The sequence below is a fragment of the Taudactylus pleione genome, unplaced genomic scaffold (assembly GCF_031769625.1).
Source record: "Taudactylus pleione unplaced genomic scaffold, aTauple2 ptg000556l, whole genome shotgun sequence".
Taxonomy (NCBI): Eukaryota; Metazoa; Chordata; class Amphibia; order Anura; family Myobatrachidae; genus Taudactylus; species Taudactylus pleione.
In genome coordinates this window covers 20,029,605-20,050,943 of record NW_028284958.1, presented here as the reverse complement: position 1 = coordinate 20,050,943, position 21,339 = coordinate 20,029,605, and the positions used below count along the sequence as shown (strand labels likewise).

The following is a 21,339-nucleotide window of genomic DNA, read 5'->3' as shown; positions in this document are numbered from 1 at the left end:
TAATTAATTTAAGGCTAGCCCTTCGATGGATAACCCTGGTATGTCGTCTTAGGAGTCATCTCCTTACTATGCCTACCTAAAAGGGCACCATGAACGAGGAGAAGGGTGGGCACAAGGAACCTAGGCATGCAAGAGAGGTGTAACCATGCCCACACAATGCTGTGACCATGCCGTCTCTGCACACATTTGTGCCACTATGGGGCATGGCATAGCTTTCCTCATGTGGGGCTATACCACCTTTAGTACTAGGATCGCCCAATGTATCAATGGTCCTGTCCACCTAGACGCCATGTTTTATCCTCTCATTTTGAGAACACATGACTAATGTTTGTTGTTCTTCACTCTTGTTTTTTCCACTATTCCACATGGTGGTGTGTATGGTCATACCATGTATCCACAAACTTGTTATTGGTCATGTGCTTTGTTAACTTTTAAAAATCAAAGAAAGTTTACACTTAAATTATTTCTCAAAACAGGATGCATTTTTCAGATGTACATATTCAGTATAGTTAGCTGCTCATTATAAAGAGAAAAAACCAATACAAAACAACTGTTTTACAGGGTACAATTTATTTAACAGCATAGCACTTTACAGACATCCCCTTCCTCTATGCTCCTTGGCAGTTTGGTCTGACCATGTCCAGTCTGTCTTATCCAATGAGCCAGTTCTCATAAGGCACACTGCCCAGTTTTGTTTTGTTTTTGTCCCCTTGTCTGCTGCCCATAGTGTAAAGTCTCTGGAAGCAACATTAACATAATGCAATTGTTCAATAAACGTTACCCGGGTCATTGGTACCAGATGTGCAGGATCCCCACTGCTTGTGCTGTTTGTGTGCTGATATGAGGGGCAGCTGGTGGTTGCATACAAGATCAACAATATTTTCCCACTATGGTGGTGTTCTCCTTTTAACAAACAATCCAGATGGTGTTACATTTTGAGTCAGTCTCTCTCTCTATATCTATATATTGTTATCTTACTGTGCAGACGCTGAGATCAGGGCTCTGTGGAGGCCATATCATCACTACCAGGACTCCTTGTTTTTTGATAGAGAGATATATATATATATATATATATATATATATATAAAAATATAATGCTGGATCACAGGAAAGACAACACAGATTGATCCCAACAACATTTCAATGTTATTAAAACTTTTTTTTGCCAAGGTGCATCCTGAAAAATGTTTTAACAAAATAGAGATGTTGGTATCAACCTGTGTTATCTGACAAGTGTTTACTTTTCATTGGGTGTCGCTGCATCCAGTGTTGTGTATTTGCTAACCCAGTGGTTCCCAAACTTTCTTGAATCGCGGCACCCTAGAGTATCATCAATTTTTTCATGGCTCCCCTGGGCCAAAAATGTCTTATTGAGAAATTCAGAACGAATGATTAAATGAAGCAAATTGTGCTTATCTGTCATCCTAACTTTCAGTTATGGAGTCTTGGACAGAATTGTGCTTCTGTTTGTACACATTTTTTGATTGGCAGCCACAAGCACTGGTTTTGCCTATCACACTGATTATAAATTATTTGATTTGGTCCCAGACCACCAACCTGAGGCACCCTTGCAAGTGCTCTGAGGCACCCCAGGGTGCCATGGCATCCAATTTGGGAACCTCTGTGCTAACCTCTATGCGGTGTGTTATGTATTGGAGGGCACCTGCTTAACCTAACCATGTTGTGGAGTGCTGCTTACTATATGACGTGTCCCCATTTTGTCACTCTTGGGGGTGTGCCCGGCCCTTACGGACATGCTAGGCAGCCCCTAAGCGCTGCGGTCACTATGAATGGATGCCGCATCCATTCACCGGTGGTGACTGCTGCACCGTCGTTTTTCCCACCTGCGGGACACTGCGGCCCGCGGGAGGGGACAGAACCCGCAGGGTGTTTCATCGGGGTGCTGTGCCGGAGGGCAGGGCGCAGCGCACCACTGAAACAGCCTAGCGGGAACGCTAATATATATTTATATAGAGAGAGATACACATACACACTGGTGTAGCTGTGTTGCCTAATCACAGTGGAAGCAGCTATTATACGAGTTGAACCAATATTCAGTTTATGGCTACAAAATGGCTGCCTTATCTGAGTGTAGGCGACAGGTGAACTTTTAAACATTATTATGTATTTCAAAACCCTTAAACATCTCTGTTGTACTCTCCCTCTCTCTGTACGTAAAAAAACCAGCCATACACATCAATATAAAATGTCATGGAATGAATTTACCCCAGCTTTGCGTCTAGAATGAAAAAAAAATCTTTTGTTGAGCTGCTACCAAGAGTATAAATAAAAGTGCATGTTACTCTGGAGCTAAGAATCTGCCACCGTTTCCACGTGGCAATGCTGATGAAGAATTTGCATAGTATCAGCACAGAGTCAGGAGGCTCTGTTAAAGCACCATGTGATATAGTTCCATCTGGCACCTAAGGCTGAATGTTGGTCAAGGCAGTTATAACCCCTGCTCTTCTGCAGTAACAAAGACTAGCATTACACTATACTTGGCTTATTTTACAAAAAAATATCCTTTCTGGAGTCTATAGCACAATCAGGATCAGGCAGTCCTAGCTTGTTAAGGAACATGTCGTACTTTATAATGGTGTTCAATTTCATTGCATTAGAAGCTCTATAATTAGACAGAAAAAGATTGTGGTGCACAATTGTATTGTTCGTTAAAATGTAGCTACTTCTAACTGAGCAAATATGTGGAAGAGATAGGAAATCTAAATAAAATGTAAACCATGAAAAGCTGCTGTATTTTTTAGTGGAAAATAAGTACACATTAGAGTCATAACTAACCTATCTACTTGTGATTAATCTATTTTATTTGAATCAAGACTCTCCTAGTCCTCTCTCATCCTTGTACGCTACAGCAGATCTTGTCAAGCAGGCACTACTATAGTTAGATTATCTCTATAGAGCAGTTTTTCTTGGCTGCATTGGGATGTGAGAAACCATAGAAAATTACACAAGCATCATTGCTCTTGATGTTTCCATTATTATTAATATTAAAGAGTGCAACATAGTTAACACAAAGATGGTCAGCCTCTCTAAGAATTCTCCCTAGATTATGCTTTATTTTTGGTTTGGAATTTTAGTTCACGCTTAAGGGGAGATGTATCAAGTCTCGGAATGTTGCCCAAAGCAACCAATCAGCTTGGAACGGTCATTTATCTAGCACGGTCTTTGAAATGACAGGTAGCAGCTGACGGGTTGCTTTGGGCGACTGCTCCACCATGTCTCTCTCCAAGGCTTGATACAGAAACAAGTATCATGCAGAAGCTGGTCAGAACTGCTTGCCACCATGTGAAATCAAATAAAACCTTTACAATGTGTAGCATATTACTTAAGCCAAGTACCTTCAACATAGAGGGTCTTGCCCATTTTCTGGTGGTTTTGGATAAGATATTGTGAAATGCGTCAGTAATACAAAACATTTTTTTTTCTCTAGTTTAACAAAAGGGTAAAAAGAGATTCTTACAAAAATCCCTAAAATGTATCAGAAACGTACACAAATATTGGCGGCATGGGAGCACGCAGATTTTCCCCACTGCTTTATGGTTATTCGAGATTCAAGCACCTGGATATATTTTGCATGAGGAATTGCAATCATCTTTTGGTCTCTTTCACAAAAATGTAAAAACTTCTGGCCCTGCCCCCCACCCCAGTGCATACAAAACGTAATTAGAAAATGCAGCTTGCCAAAGCCCAACTCTTCCTAACCCCCATAATGCATCAGTAGTGTGCTTTAGATTCACAAATGACATATTAATAAATTACCTGTTCTCACTGTAATGTTTTGACAAATGAGACATCTAAATTGTGCCTTAAATTATGAAGTCTCCAAAGTACTTTTTCTGAGTTTTGTATTCAAATGGCACAGGAGGAATTGTATTTGGATTTAGATGCAGCCCTTTGTGCTGTAGATTGAACATCAGTCTCTGAGGCGTGTGACGCAGGTAGTAGTGTCATCTCCACATGGGGAAGATCTCGCCATGGTGGCACTTACATGGCTGCACACTTCTTCGGGGAAGAATCATCTGCATTTGCCTTTTTTCTGATGCTTTCTGTGGAAGAGGTTATGTAATGAATGGATCTTTAATACATTAGGCAATTCTGTATCTATAAAAGCAATCAGCTTCTAGCATTTATAAAGTATATTCTATAAAACAGTAGGTAGAAGCTAATTGGTTGCTATGGCCAACCACTGGTCCACTTCTCCATTTGTTTGGTATATTATCTTGCATTATTACAATCTTTTCTCTCTCTTTCCTTCTGTTGTATACAATGGGACAGCTAAGGGCCCCACTCAAGGTCACCTACCTCTTTTAACACCCACGGTGCTCTCTTAAGGTGCCCACACACTAAGCAATATTTTACACGATCAGCCTGATTACGACGCATCGGGACGACAGATCGTATAAAATATGTCCCAATTGTGAGTCTCTACTCACGATTACGATGCCGATGCGCGTATCCGCTGGTCGTACATCGCATCTTCAGATCTTGCCTGCTGCAGGCAAATCTGAAAATCTCAGTCACGATGCACTGGAATAGTATAGGATGCACGATAGATCGTGGGTCAGTTTGGATAGTTTTTAACACCAAATCGTGCCCACGACTGCAGGGGGAGAAATCGGACACAACATCGGATCGTGACCTGAATGCCTAGTGTGTAGGCACCTTTACACCTGCCTTTATGTGCTGCCTCCCGCTGTCTATATCACTCTATGGGTTTTATTTACGAAGCTTTGGCTTCTGACAGCTGCTGCTTCCCGGCAGGTTGCAGGTCAATATTTTAAAATAAACGGCACCTGCAGTCAATGTAGAGGCCAGCGTCCTTTACACTGACTGCGGGTGCTGATTTAATAAGAATTTACTAAAGTGAAAGTTTTTAGAAGGAGAGATGTTGCCCATAGCAACCAGATTCTACTTCACTAGCACCTTCTAGAAGATAATAGCTTAAATCTGATTGGTTGCTATGGGCAACATCTCCACTTCTAAAAACTCTCACTTTAGTAAATTTACTCCTACGTCTCCCCCTGCTGTCTATAGAACCATGGGGAGATGTATTTAAGCCCGGAGAGCGATAAAGTAGAGAGAGAGAGAGAAAAAGTAGCAACCAATCGGCTCCTGTCATTTTTGAAACACAGCCTGTAACATGACAGTTAGAAGCTGATTGGTGGGTAGTTTTATTTCTCTCCAAATTTTGATACATCTCACCCTCTGTCTTATATTTCTCCCCATTACTGTTCATCGTGTCTCAAGTTGGCCATCCCTTCCCTCCGCTCATGTGCTGTTCCTGCTTTGTCTTCTATGGACCCTGTCTTATGTTTGTAGCCATCATCAACTGTTAAACACTGCCTCTAAGTTCTTGGCTCATGTCCACCCCCTCTTCTGTCACACCCATAAGTTCTCTCTTACCCCCTTTTCAGTATGCTCTTCTCTCCTTGTCTGTCCCCACATTTTTCCATCCTCTCTCTCATTTCACAGTTGCATTTACATTACAGCACCAATGTGGGGCTGCCAGAGCAAACAAGGGCATTGTGTGAGCTGTTGTGTTTTCCCTGCTAAGATACTGGATGTGTGTTGTCCTTTGCAGTCACATATGCTCAGGGCCGAGCATCGCTCCCAACCAGCATCACCCAATAAAACAGAATATTCATCAGCAGCACTGACCTGCCAGATCTCTCCTCCCGATGCCAACCAGCCCCTCATATAATCCTTTTACTGGGTTATCTCCTGCCATCACCACTCCATGCAGCCAGATCAGCAGCATCCTGTGCCCGTGGTCTCTGTAGCTTTTGTTCCCTAGTGTATAAATAAAACAAAAGCACCGTAAGATACAGTAAGTCACTGCTGTGTCCCTTCCTGGTGAAGAGGGAAAGGATCCAGTGTCATATTAACGCCTAGAGATGGCGCGTGGCTCTGAATACCATTAGAAAACACAGTTACATTAAAACATGATTTATGTACTGAATATATGGGCCCAAATGTAAGAGGCTCAGATCTGCTGGTGCCGGCGCGATTCTGGCAATACAGCCGCTAGATTTAAAGCAACAACTAGTTTTAAGGTAAAGACCATCTGGTTTTGCTTTAAAGCTAATTGCCTCTTTAAATTTAGCGGCTATATCACTGGAATCGTGCCAGGACCAGCAAATTGGACCCTGTTACATGTGTGCCTTAGAGTAAGTAAAGGTTTTTAACACAGAAAAGGCTTAAGTTTAAAATTTTGAATGATAAATAGGAAAACCAGAAAATCTAATTTTACCTATAAAAGAAGTTACATTTTCCACTCAATAGTTTCAACTGTACATTTGCTGCATGTATGTGTGCAGTCCTGTTATGTATACTCATTGGGGCCGATTCATTTTTGAACGTCTATAGGATTGGGCGCCCGTTGGGGCAATTCAGTTGCTCCGTTCGGACGCCTAAAGCTGCGGGGAGAGACACTTTTCTTCTCGCAGCCTCCTGAACTATACCTGGCGCTTGCAGCTGCATTAAATACTAATGGGCGCCCGAATAGAGAAATGGTTGAATTGCTCCGTCGAGCACCTACTCGTATAGACACCCAGGAGGGGGTGGAAAACATTTTACACGCACCCATTGAGCAGATTCGATCACCCATTGATCGTGCCAACTATACGAGGCACTCTCTGTATGGCCTACCATAAATGTACCTGTCCATTGATGCTCTATTGCACGGATGTGGGCATCGGTGAACTTCCAGTAGTGTGCCAGCTTTTTCCACTCATTGGGTTTCAGGTACTTAGTCGCGAGTCTCCAGATGACGGAACGAATGTGCTGTGTTTCCAGTCGATGGTCCTGTCTGAAGGTCAAATGTCTAGCCACCCAGGAGTCTGAATCACTGTTCAGATTGTCCTGTGACAACACAATGTAAATGTACTGAACGGTCAGGTGCTCAAAACGTCTGCTCTAAAACACACTACACAATGTACTTGTGTACCTTCTCCCACTTGTAGAACCGATCTGCCTTGATAATCATGTCGGCCAAGTTGATGTGATTCCCACGAGCAGCAACATCAAGCGAAGTCTTACCTTGCTGGAAAGTGAACAACAATGGTTAGAGCGCCATAGCTGTTTATACCATTTTTCCTCCTCTGCTAGGCACTTCTCATAGGTCCAAAGTATAATATAACCCAGTTTGTTACCTTGTCTTGTAGCTTCAGGTTCACTCCTGCAATGAGGATCATTTCAGCCATGTCTTGCCGCCCGTTTTCTGCTGCAATATGGAGAGGGGTCTGCAGTCTCTGCAAACACACAAATGTCATAAAACCCCGGGATTCTGCATTTACTATACTTTGGTATAAGTCAACCTGAAGCTCTTTAAACACTGAACTTTAGCTCCCAGAATCATCTGCAATGAGTCTGGCTGCATGTTACTTGTACTTTGACTGTTCCAATGTGTAGGATATTATAGAAATATATATATTTATAACATTTGTATATAACTGAAGTGTATACAGGTGTGTCCTCATACATGTAGCCTCAATATGCGAAGCAGTGCGAGACACCTGGCGCGTGTAAAGCAGCGCCGAGCGGTGTAGCGTCTTTTTAGTTTAAAAGTGCGCCTTAGTTGCAGCACGATGCGACAAAACCGCTTCATGAGGCTGCACTGAATCTGTACAACGGAACTTGGCACAACAAAAAAAAGTGGCAGCCGCTGCAGTGTAGCACTTCATATACAGATTCAAGTGTCGAATATCAAATTGATCAGTGCAGTCTTGTGAAGCGGTTTTGTCATATCGCGTTGCGACTAAGACGCACATTTGGACCAAAGAGATGCTGGGAGCAAGCCGAATCACAAAGAATCTGGCGCGCCGAAAAGGGCGATTTGCTGCGACTGCGGCGATAGTGTATGAGGACACATCTGTATAAGATATGCACACTCAGTGGCCACTATATTAGATAAACCTTTCTGATACTGGATAGGACCCTCCTAAAACGGATTCAGTATGATTGGCCGACAGTTCAAATCCCGGCAGCAGTGAAAATCCTGATCATCCCAAGGTAAGTATTTCCTACCCTATTCTACCCCCTAACCCACACGCGCACGCAGGGGGGGTTTCCGAGTACTTAGAAACCCCCCCCTGCCCGTTGCTCCATTCGTCACTGGCCCGAGCGGCTGAGCAATTTTGCTTTTTTTTTTTTTCAAGAGCCCCGACTGCCTGGGCTGGCTGTAGGGGGAGCTCAGCGCGCAAGCCCCTCCCAGTCAGTTCCCGCATAGGGGCACCATCGTGACCGGTATCTGAGGATGAGCGCGCCTGCTGCCGGGTGACACAGTGTAATCCACTGTTGCCAGCGCTGTCGATTCCTGTAGCCGCACGCCGTGGGTGGAGGTGCGTGGGGAGGGGGGGTTGAGTGGGCGGGCGGCGGGGGTGGTGCCAGACAGTATTTATTTGGCTAAGTCTGTATTCATGTTCTTAGGTAAGCGCTGGCTGCGCTGCAGAGTGTGTCTGTGTTAGTGTATGTGTTTATGAGTGTGTCTGTCAGTGTGTGTGTGTGTGTGTGTGTGTGTGTGTGTGTGTGTATATGTGTGTAGGCTAAGGGAGGGGAGTGAGAAAAGCAAGGCGAGATTCAGATCAGGACCTGTAGGAGTATGTACACTGTAGAGCAATTTATTATAAAAGTGTTAGTATTAGGGACTACTACAGGGGGCACTGCATAGGGGCACGACTATTGCGGGCACTACATAGAGGGGTACTATATAAGGGACACTACTGGAGGGCACTGTATAAGGGGCACTACTGGGAGAACTGCATAGGCGGGGCTACTACTGGGGGCACTGCAAAGGGGCATCACTACTGCGGGCACTACATAGGGGGCACTGTATAAGGGGCATTTATATATTTATTTGTGGCTAGATGTTTTTCAGAAACCAAGAATTTGGAAACCCCCCTTTCAAAATCCTGCGTTTGCCACTTTAACCCTCCCTTAAGGGTGCCTAAACCTAACCCCCCCCCCCTTCCCCGCCGTCCACCGGGGGGGTGCATAACCTACCCCCGGGGATGCCTAACCCTCCCTTCCCCTAGCCCAGTGGTTCTCAAACTCGGTCCTCAGGACCCCACACAGGTCAATTTTTCCAGGTCACCCAGCAGGTGCACAGGTGTATTCATTACTCACTGACACATTTTGAAAGATGCACAGGTGAAGCTAATTATTTCACTTGTGATTGTGAGGAGACCTGAGGACCGAGATTCAGAACATGTGCCCTAGCCTAACCCTAACTTCCGGGGGGGGGGGGGGGGGGGATTCCGTCCATCGGCTTCCCCCTAAAACAGCCTGAATTCTTTGTGGCATAGATTCCACAAGGGGCTGGAAATATTCCTATGAGGGGGAAGGACATAGAATTACATACGTTGCTCAATTGGTATTAAGGAGCCTAAACTGTGCCCAGAATACAATCCCCGCACCAGTGCACCCAGGGGCTTATTTATAATGGGTGCAGGGTGTATGGTGCACATGGGCCCTGCACCCATATTTAGTTATACTTAACCTTTCAGCAAACTCTGGACTGGCGCTGCAAAGCAGCAAAAAATTCACAGGGAAAATGGCGGCGACCATTTTCCCTGTGACTTGCGCATGCGCAGAAAAGATGTCCCTGGGAAAAAGGCGCTGACGGCATTTTCCCAGAGACCCGCATGCAGAATCTGACAGAGAGAAGGGGAGGTTGCACACGGCACCCACCTCTCTTAAAAACGCCCCTTAGTGCAACACCAGGCTGAACAGTAGACACAAGGCAGAATGGATCCACGCCTAATTCTGGCTCTACCATCGGCACGTCGCAGCAGAAATCCTGTCCACTCTCTCATTAGTAAGGAATTATGGCCCACAGAACTGACACTCAGTCTACATTTTTTGCACAATACCATAGACACAGACTGCTGTGTGTGATAATACCAGGAGATCAGAAGTTCCTGAGATACTGAAACCACACAGTCTGGCACCGTAATCATTCCGCGGTCATAGATGACATTTCTTTCCCCATTATGGTGTTTGGGCTGAACATCAGCTAAATCTTTAGACCAGTGGTCCTCAAACTCCGTCATTGCAGTCCAGGTTTTAAGGATACCCATGCTCGATTCCGAATGCTTAAATTGACTGAGATACTAATTAAGTCACCTATGCTCATTCATGGATATCCTTAAAACGTGGAATATAATGGCGGAGTTTGGGAACCTCTGCTTTAGGTCATGTCTTCATGCTTTTATGCATTCAGTTGTTGCCATATGATTGGCCGACTAGATATTTGCATTAATGAGCGAGTGAACAGATGTACCTAATATAGTGGCCACTGAGTATGTGATACAAGTTATGATGCTCACCCATTATATTTATGTACATGTTTCTACTAATGTTTTACCTCATGTACAAATGTATCCCTCCGGTCAGTTTTGTACCCATAGCTCTGTTTATTTGGAGGTTGTTTATAAAGCCCTAAATCACCTAGAATTCCACAGGTGCACCTAGATTTCTGCCAAAGCACAAGGTGTCCAGAGTGGGATGATAAGAGGGTATCCCAGAGATTATAAAAGTAGAGAGGGCACAACTGCAGTACAGCCACTTCCCCTCTACAAGGATTTATATCTTACACCAGCTCAGATCTGAGGGAAATTAGGTCACGTCCTACACTATTAATGGGGTGGATTGTGTACCAACCGGGTCTTCAAAGTGGACTTTCATATGACTGTTATACATTTGCAAGGTGCATTTCTTTAGGCCCCCTAAGTGCACTAGAAGCACATACAGAGTAAGCATGAGTCTTGTAGTAAACTTGGCAGATGATTTAGGTGGACCGGTGTGTTTTCCAGTGCACTTTGTACATGGGAACCATTGTTTCTGCTACTCCCTAACACATTATAGATATGGTGGGTGATCAATTCTTACATAATCCGTAATGTCCATGTCACACTCGCAGTCAATAAAAAGCTTCACCATGGACGAGAAGTTCTGCAGAACAGAGATGTGCAGAGCCGATGATTTTTGCTAAAAGAGAATAATTAATTTCATGTGACTCATGCATTCAACATTGATACAAGCTCAAACAATTTATACATTCTGGTATATCCAGTATGGGAGAACACAATCTATACATTCTGGTATATTGAGTACAGAAGCACACAATATAGACATGCTGCTATCTCCAGTACACAATATAGACATGCTGCTATCTCCAGTACACAATATAGACATTCTGTCATCTCCAGTACATAATATACACATTCTGTCATCTCCAGTACACAATATAGACATTCTGGTATCTCCAGTACACAATATAGACATGCTGCTATCTCCAGTACACAATATAGACATGCTGCTATCTCCAGTACAGGAGCACACAATATACACATTCTGGTATCTCCAGTACACAATATACACATTCTGGTATCTCCAGTACACAATATACACATTTTGGTATCTCCAGTACACAATATACACATTCTATTATCTCCAGTACCGGAATGCACAATATACACATTCTGGTATCTCCAGTACATTAGCACACAATCTATACATTCTGGTATATCCAGTACAGAAGCACATTCCCTTAATCTATACTTTCTGTACAAATGTGAAGATCACATTCTATATGTTCATATTAGACGATCTAGCACTTAGTGTTCCGCTACAGCCTATGTTTTCATGATTGCGTAGTGATCAGCCAGCTCAATGTAATGGACAAACAATGTAATCATCCTGACTCACATTGGTCACCGCGTTGAGGTTAATTCCTGCATCAATGAGAGTCCTGGCAATGTCTTCATAACCATGGAAAGCAGCATAATGAAGGCAATTCATCCCCTTCTGTGGAGCACAGACAACTCTTAGGTATTGCTGCCTGATGCTGAGCCCATATAACTAAGAACATTTTGCAATAGTCTATACATTTCTAAATTAGATGACCTTCACCTCAGGCTCTTTTACCTATGGGCAACATTACTAGCTAATTAATAATAATACAGGTAGCTACAGATTTAATTATTGCATAGTGCCTTAAAAATGTTGGTACTTTAAGAATTCTAATACTATTTATGTACTATCGGGGGTTACAACAACAATAAGGCTAAACTGATTATTTGGAAATGTCAAGAGTAATGTGAGATATTGTGATATTATTGAATAATATGTGGAACTAACCTTAGTAAAAGCAAATGAGCCATACATCCCAACATGACCCCTACCTGGAGGGACACAATGCTCTGTTCCAGGACTTCCCTTTTAAATTAGGATTGCCATCACCTGTGATGAACTAGTTAATTGATAAGAAAGGTGTTTCAACTCAGGTGATGTTAATAAGAATTTAAGAGTGAAGCCAGGAACAGAGCATTTTATCGCTCATGGAATGGATGATGTTGGGTGGTATGGCTGAACTATAAAGTATTTATCCAGGCTTTGGCTATTATGATATCTTGGGGGTAATTAGCTCAGCAGAGGGTGGATTGGTGCAGTGTTTAGGTGCTTAATGAGGGTCCACACACAGCTCTCAATTAAATAAATGATGCTTTACTTTCCAGCATGGAAAGTCAGGAAACAAACAGAAAATAATAAACAACCTAGCCCCTATTTAGGGCATCTGACTCACTTCTTGAACCCTCTCTATAAGGGTGCAGCTAATCTGCCAATAAAGTCTCTCACAGACTCTGTGCCTTCCTTGTATCCTCAGCCTGCAGCCCCGCTGCTTCAATGTCACATAGTCTGAGAGGTTTATGGTCCCCCCTTGCCTCCAGCAAGGTCCAGACACAGGCCTCCTGGCCCCCAATGGCTCACTTAGCTTCACTGGGCTCTCTGGCTGCCACAGTCCCACATAGACTGTTTCCAGCAGCAGCCTGACTTTTCTGCCTTCTCATCAGCCCACACCTGAGCTCTCTCCACAAGCCATTAGGCATCTTCCCACAATGCTTTTCTACTCTGTGTGGGCGGATCTGTCCTGCCCCACACACAGAATCCGCTGTTCACCAGTGCCATCTTTGGTGATACTGCCACACTATACAAAGGTCTATCCCTTACATAAATAAAAAGTTCACAACAAAGTCATACTGGGTGGGCCAGATAGTCCTTATCTGTCTTTATCAACCCACAATCTTTTTTTCTAGACCACAGGTTCTCAAACTTAGGACCTTATTCAGAGGCGGCTGTACGGTCTACGACCGCACGGCCGCCTCGATGTTTTGTCAGTGCGCATTCGCAAGAGGGAGCCGGCTCCCTCGTGCGCATGCGTGAGACCCGCTACGACCGACAGCGCTGGTCGTAGCGGGTCTCTTTCCAAAGGGGGCGAGCTGTCGATGTTGATTGACAGCTCGCCCCGTTTGGAAATCGGGCAGGGGGGGTGGCAGCCCAAACGGAGGCGTTCCTTTGGGAACGCCTGCCGTTTGGGGGAGGCCCCACTGACATCACTAGTGACAGAGCCAGAAGCTCTTCGGGGCTTACGAAAAGTGAGACCCTACCCTAGGGTCTCGTCGTAAGCCCCGATGGTCTCTGACCATCGCGACCATCACCCGAGCGGTCGTCAGAGCTGTGGGTGTTAACCCACAACCTAACGACTGCAACAGAGGCGGGCGGTCAGGATGCAAGTGGCCGCCCAGTTTCTGAGCGACAGCTTGCATCCTCCGACCGCCTCTGAATGAGGCCCTTAGTCTTCAGGACCCCCAAGCAGTGCATGTTTTTCAGAATTCCTCACAGAATCACAAGTGCAATAATTACCTCCACCTGTGACTCTTCTAAAAAGTGTCAGTGAGTAATGAATATTCCTATGCACCTGCCGGGTGACCTGGAAAAAATTAACTGTTTGGGGTCCTTAGGACCGAGCTTGAGAACCACTGTTCAGGACTGTATATTAGTACATACTACTAGTCCACACCCATTTTTAGTAATTGACAACTGAAAAAGCAGAAACATTGTGGATATTTCATGATATTCCCTATTAGATCTCTATGGGTACACACTGTGCGATATATCGGTCATTCAATCAAATGGCCAATATATCACGAGCATGTCGCGGGTGTGTACCTCCGATGTCTGTGAACAATGTAGTTCACTGACACATCACATCTGCTGTGCAGCACAGCAGATGGCCGATACCACCTGTACACTTGCTGGGCGGGCAAATTCAGATGGCCTCCCAGATGTGACGTCAGGACGATATGTCTAGCAGCCAATCGGTAAGTGTGTATAGCTTGCCTGATCGGCCACTGTGTCGGCACAGTGTGTACATAGGTGCAGCAGCAAGAGGCTCAGTAACCACTAATATCCATCACAAATTACTGTTTGAAATGGAGTACAGACAACTCTAATGGTGCATACACACAGGACGATTTTTTAAACGATTGGTCGTTAACGAAATCGTAATCGTTCAAAAAATCGTCCAGTTTCTGCCCCAAAACGATGAACGAAAAGTACCAATGCGCACTCCCGTTTGTAGCTTATAGTTGCCATTCATCGCCCGAACCTCCTGTCCAACCTGACGAAATTGTCAGGTTGAGCATGTTCGGGGATGAGGGAGGGAGCCCGCACTGAACAAAATAGTTCTTGATTTCGTTCAGTGTTTGTGCTCAGTGTCGTTAACAATACTGAGCACAACCCTGCCGGGGACACACAGGACGATTTTGTTCGGGGAACGAATTGTCCTGTGTGTATGCACCTTTAGGTCTCAACTCTAGAGCTTGTCAAGTTCGCATAAGTAGCCAGTGCTAATTTAATCCTCTTTCCAACCACAAGGTGGCAGTCACACAGCCTTATTTCAGGTCTTCCCTAACCTATTTCTGGCAGTGTGCAACATGCTTTAGTATCAGACTGATGTGTAAAATTATTGTCTATACAGTTGTATGTAGCATATGGAAAACATTGCCTTCATTTCATCACATCATTGGCATAGATTACCTCGGTTTGCACATTCACATCACACTCAGCTCCTATAAGTATTCTGACACAGTCAACGTGTCCTCCTTCTGTAGCAAGATGCAAAGCAGTCAGTCCTTCCTGTGGATGCACAAAATAAAGTGGATTTATAAATATTTCACAGCGGTTAATGCGCTGCTAATATTCCAGCCTGCGACATAGCTTACTATATACAGACCTATTACCATTCCACTACAACAATTCTTATCCCCATACCATTATTAAAGTCATCCTGCCACCTATACACAGTAGAAGCAGACATTTTGTGATCTGAAACTATATCCAAGAGAAAGAAGTCAAATTCACAAGGAAAACAGTGAGGCATGAGGCACTAATAAACTGATGGTTCAATATTGTTCCATTTCACAAAGTCGCTGCCCCCACTGTCTGTAACTGAAGAGTCTACTTTGATATAAAACTCTTGAGCTATGTTATTATGACCATTGATCCACTAATGAGTGAACTGGTGAATGAGAGTCACAAGTGGCGGCAGTGCTGATGTTAAGCGATTATTTTTGTACTGCACATACGTCCCGATGGATTTCTCCATTTAAAATTCATGCTGTCATCCTACAGTGCTGCCCTTTCCCTCTCTAAACAGTCATATTTCAAGAATCTCATCTCCTCCCAGTCCTCAAATCCCCAGCGTCTCTTTTCCACCTTCAACTCCCTCCTCTGCCCTTCTCCTCCTCGCCTCCCCTCCTTGCTCTCTGCCACTGACTTTGCTACCTATTTTACATCTAAAACTGATTCCATACTTCAGGACATCATATCCAACCAGTCCCCTAGCTCTCCACCTCCTCCTTTCCTGGATCTCCCCTCCCCATCCATTTTACTGACTCTTTACATCCTTCTCCCCTGTGACTGGAGAGGAAGTTAAGGCCCTTATCCAGTCCTAACCCCCCTTCCACCTCTCCCCTCGACCCTATACCCTCCCGCCTCCTCCGCTACCTCTCTTCTTCTGCCTGCTCCCATCTTGCCCACCTCCTTAATCTCTCCCTCTCTTCCGGCACTGTTCCTTCTGCATTCAAGCATGCCCTTGTCTCCCCCATTCTTAAAAACCTAACCTTGATCCTAACACTCTCTCTACCTACCGACCAATCTCTCTCCTCCCTTTTGCCTCCAAACTCCTTGAACGTATTGTCTACAACCGCCTCACCACATTTCTTTCCTCCCACTCCCTCCTTGATCCTTTTCAGTCTGGCTTCCGTTCTCTCCACTCCAATGAAACTGCCCTCACAAAAGTCAGCAATGACTCCTTGCTGCCAAATCCAAGGGCCACTACTCCCTGCTCATTCTCCTTGACCTCTCTGCTGCTTTTGACACTGTGGACCACCCTCTACTGCTGCATATCCTTCACTCCCTTGGTCTACGTGACACTGTCCTCTCCTGGCTATCCTCTTACCTCTCTGACCGCTCCTTCTGTTTCCTCTCACAACAACTCCTCCCCACCACAGCCTCTTACAGTAGGTGTTCCTCAAGGTTCTGTTCTTGGACCTTGTTCTTGGACCTCTCCTATTCTCTCTCTATATATCATCTCTAGGTAAACTCATCCGCTCTTTTGACCTCCATTATCATCTCTATGCTGATGATACTCAGATCTACCTTCCCTCACCTGATCTTTCCCTCTCTCTACTGACTCATACCTCTGTCTCTCTGCTATCTCTTCCTGGCTGTCCCAGTGATTTCTCAAACTTAATATGTCCAAGACTGAGCTGATCGTCTTCCCACCCTCCCACATAACATCATGTCCCACTATTTCTTTATCAATAGATGGCATAACCATCTCATCTAGTCCCAAAGTGCGTTGTCTTGGAGTCATCCTGGACTCTTCCCTCTCCTTCAAACCACATATTCAGAACCTCTCGCAGTCCTGTCGTTTCCATCTCAAGAATATTTCCAAGATCAGACCCTTTCTCACCCAGGATGCCACCAAAACCCTCAGAAATTCACTGGTCATCTCCAGATTGGACTACTGTACCTTCCTCCTATCTGGCCTCCCCAAATCCCATCTCTCTCCTCTCCAGTCTGTGCTCAACGCTGCTTCTCTGCTCATCTTCCTCTCAAAATGCTCTACATCTGCCTCCCCTCTCTTACAAGCCCTTCACTGGCTCCCATTCCCTTTCAGAACCCAATTCAAGGTTCTCACACTCACAAAACCCTCACCCATTCCTCTCCCATTTACATCTCTGATCTCCTCTCCCCTCATTCTTCTGTCCGCCCTCTTCGTTCACTTAATACACGCCGCCTTTCATGCCAATTGATTACTTCCTCCCACTCCCACCTCCAAGATTTTGCCCGTGCTGCTCCTCACCTTTGGAACTCCCTCCCTTTCCCCATCAGACTCTGCACCTCTCTACAATCTTTCAAATGAGCTCTTAAGACACACTACTTCATTAAAGCCTTCCAGCTCTCATCCTAACTTGCTGCTACGTCTTCCTTCCTCCCCGCCTACCCCATCTGTGTCACTCCTGTTCGTCTGCCCCTCCCTTAAAGAATGTAAGATCTTTCGAGCTTGGCCCTCTACCCTCTTGTGCTTCTCCCTACTGTAATTTAATTTATCTCTTACTCCCCACTAGGGCAACCAACACTCGGCTGTTTATGTGGGCGTAAAGGTCGCTAATATAGCAATGTTTATTATACATGTCCATGTCCTGCTTTGTATTGTAAGTCACTGGTTACTTATTTGTTCATGTACTTTGTAAGGCGCTGCGGAACACTTGTGGTGCCATATAAATAAATGATAACCATAATAATTACTGACAGCGGACGCACTGAGGATTTGGACACAGAGTGATTGACAGTCAGGGAGCATTTGAAGGTAACGGGAGGGAGGGGCAAGTCAAACACTTCGGGAGGGGGGTGTTACAGCCTGCGATCGTGTCCGCAGTTACGATGACTGACTTCCAACCGTCATTCTGGGCAACCATAGGGTTGCTCAGAAGATCGATGGCGTGACTGTGTACGCAAGTGGCGGATCAGAGACGCTGCCGATGGGCCTCTGCAAAAATCCCGGTGGCTGCGCCATTTGCATATTTATACAGAACCTCTGAGTACGGAATTACAGACGCGACAGGATTTGCGTTCACCTCTGAATCTGACACAATGCCGATATTTACACAGATGCCGCACTGCGCTTGCACAGAGACTGTATTGTGATTATGCTTGCACAGAGGATTCACTCGCAAAGTTAGGCAAACACAGGCGTGTCTAGACCGTATAAACTCCGTTTCATGGGCGTGCATAAATTATCCATTGCGATCTCCATCGTACATCAGAGCTCTCAGCGTGTCAGCAGAGGCATCGTAGGACAGGTATGAGGAAGCAGCAGTGGGCGTCCCTGTGCTTGGCTAAGCTTTGGAAGGCATTAGCATATTTCAGCAGCTGTGATCTGTAAGAGATCGCAGTTGCATTAGTGTAAATCTCAGAATCAGGCCCCATTACAAAAGTTATTTTTTTTTACCCACTTCCACACAAACCTTGGACCATCTCAGGTGTTTCCTACCCAAGATTTGAGCATTATCATTAGGCTTGTGCTGAAGAAGACCACACAAGTTAAATGGCATGTGATGTAATATGTATCCTACTACCTCATTGCAATTCAAGCTACTATACAGAAATGTGTGACCCTGGAATATGAACTAAGGGCCTGATTCAGAGCCGCTCGTAAGCGGCCGCTCGTTCGTTCCGAGCGATGTTTGCCCAACTGCGCATGCGTACGGATCGTAATACGCATGCGCGAACCAGTCAGTGCGGCCGAAATTCGTTTGTTCGCTGAATAGCGAATGCCTGATAATTTGAGTGACAGAGGGAGGCGTATGTGGGTGGTAACAGGGGATGGTGCTTGAAAATGGGGAGTGGAGATCCGAACGCAGGCGTGCTTAAAGGTCAAAATGGGCGTTTTATGGCTGTGCATAATTAATACAGCAGCGTCATTGACCACGTCACTGGGTTATTTTATAGTCAGAACTGCTCGCAAGATTGCGTTAGGAAAAACCAACCACAAGAATAGCGAGCAGTTCATACGCTGGTCGATGTACTCGATTAATCTAATAAATAGCGGACATGACGTAGGATGCGAGCAGCCAGGGGGCGTCGTTTCCAAAAAAACTACCGCAAGTTTTGTTCGCTTGTTCAGATGTAGAGGCGTGAACAGACCGCAAAGAGCAAACGGTTCATTTGAATAGCCACCCCTTTTTTCAGAACGAACGACCGCAAATAGTGTCCGGCTCTGAATCAGGCCCTAAGTATATTAAATGGTTCACCAGAAGAAAACTCAACTAAACAACCAGGAAACACCATTAGACTAACTAAAGTGAATATTACACCATAGAGCATCATTTGCATTTCTGTGTCATCCTGCACCTAGTTTTGCACAACTGCACCTGTGTTTATGGAGGGTTGGGGAAAGGTCCATTAAACCCTGCTTTACCATATGAACACTCATACCTGAGGAATGGCAAATGCCGACATCCTACTTTACAAGGGCACAAGAAATACCAGCATATTTTATTACAATTCATTGCTCAATGTCTGCTAATCATGTTTACCCTGCTACGATTTACAGTGCCCATATTTATAATAAATTAATAACATGTTAATGCACATGTGAAAAGCCTGTAAATAAATCTTTCTGAATAAAAATGATGCTATTTAAGTTTTCATGCTACTCTTATTGTTAGTGGCACAATCATGCTGCTCAGTAATTTCATGTTTATATGGGGCCCAAGTCTTTATTTACAATATAATGACTTAGCATTTTATTGATCCTTTCCTTTCCACTCTGTAAACCAGCATGTAAATGGGTAAGATACTTAACATTACTGTTGTAAATGAAATGTTCCGTTTACTCCCTAGACTCTCAGAGGCTTCAATTATCACTTAACATCAGAGTTAATTCTAATTACTTTTTGACCTTATTCTTCAACCATCTTGACGTAATGTATATGATTGGTGAATGGGGTGCCTGATTAGCGACGAAAATATATTTGTAACTTCACGGTGTCCAGATTCCACTAGTTGTTGCCACGTACCAGGTTTTTGTCATTCAGCTCCACTCCAGTTTCCACAATTTTCTGTAAGACTTCTGTGTGCCCGTTCTTAGCTGCCAAGTGCAGGGCCGTGTTTTTCTCCTGAAATACGATGGTAGCGTTGGGACAATTCACTAATGCATGACCCTACACCAGGGGTCTTCAAACTTGGCCCTCCAGATGCTGTAGAACTACACATCCCAGCATGCACTGCACATAGTTTTAGCATGCTGTTATATCAAAAAGGTGGCAGTGCATGCTGGGATGTGTAGTTCCACAGCAGCTGGAGGGCCAAGTTTGAAGACCCCTGCCCTACACCATGAGATAAGTCACAAGTAGATATGAATACAGGTAATAAAGCAGCTTTTGTTACTTGAATTCTTTTACTTCAGAGTAATAAGTTTTAGTAGGAACATGTTCTAATAAATGTTTTATACTTTCGTTCACTGATTTTGCAAACACTTTTATGGGAAACGCAGGCTACAAGCGGAATTTACTGACAGCACATGATCACTAATAAAAGATAGCTTGTCATAAAAGAACATGTGGGAACATGTGGGTACAGGTCTAAGGCTGCTCAGTGTAACTTTTCCCTAGGCTTCGTGGTTAGTCTCACAGGCCCTGACTGAGGACCAGGTCTCTGTGACGATTTAGACAGGGGTGTAAGTGGAAGAACCAATCAGAAGCTGCGATTGCGGACAGGGATACCACTGATTGGTCCCCACATTCCTGTTCTTCAGATATTATACATTATAAATTCATGAGTTAAGATATCAATGAGAGTCAAAAGTAGTATTATTATTGGAAGAAAAGATCCAAATTAAATAAGTTTATAAATGTCAGGATATTTTTCAAAAATATTATGCAAAGCGTCTGTGCGAAGAAAGAAAGACGCAGGACTGAGACATTTGTTATATGTGAAGCCGCTGAGCGTGACAAATCTCTCTCCAATAATCCAATTCAGAAACATTATGCAGCACATTTTGGAACTGATTTTGAGTCGCGCACAAGTTCTAATGCGGCCGCATCTCGTTTTAGCAAATAGTGCATGGGCCGCAGCCTATATACACAACGTACAGCAGCTGTGAGTCGTAGGCATCCCAGTTGTTTATTACTGATGGCAGGATGGGCATTACTGGGCCAACAAGAGAAGCCTCCCGTGGGCGTGGAGCCAGCGTTGTGCATATAGATTGTGCGCATCATCTTCTCCACAAAGCATGGGGTAGGTGTAAGTACTGCTGCCGTCTGAGGGCTGGTGGCGGTGTGATCGCATATATGTATATGACAGAATACGGGGGAATAGTCACATAGAATTTACCATCGCTGTAGGTGGCTGGAGTGGGGACACATTACGGCTCACTCAGAATCCGCCCATTTATGTTTAGGAGCCATTACT

General features: G+C 44.5%; 1 protein-coding gene across 3 annotated transcripts in view; it reads right to left on the bottom strand.

Annotated features, from left to right (window-relative positions):
- Window positions 1–564: 564 nt before the first annotated feature.
- ANKDD1A (ankyrin repeat and death domain containing 1A) overlaps window positions 565–21,339 on the bottom strand; it is a 52,703-nt gene continuing 31,928 nt past the window's right edge. For all 3 annotated transcript variants that reach the window (XM_088452720.1, XM_088452721.1, XM_088452722.1), the window contains 9 exons: window positions 19,947–20,045; window positions 14,896–14,994; window positions 11,725–11,823; window positions 10,906–11,004; window positions 7,170–7,268; window positions 6,965–7,060; window positions 6,678–6,879; window positions 5,677–5,808; window positions 565–4,064 (listed from right to left, as the gene is read on the bottom strand). In XM_088452720.1, coding sequence (XP_088308846.1) covers window positions 4,003–4,064; window positions 5,677–5,808; window positions 6,678–6,879; window positions 6,965–7,060; window positions 7,170–7,268; window positions 10,906–11,004; window positions 11,725–11,823; window positions 14,896–14,994; window positions 19,947–20,045 — 987 coding nt within the window. In that variant the 3' untranslated portion in view covers window positions 565–4,002. The remainder of the gene's footprint in view (window positions 4,065–5,676; window positions 5,809–6,677; window positions 6,880–6,964; window positions 7,061–7,169; window positions 7,269–10,905; window positions 11,005–11,724; window positions 11,824–14,895; window positions 14,995–19,946; window positions 20,046–21,339) is intronic.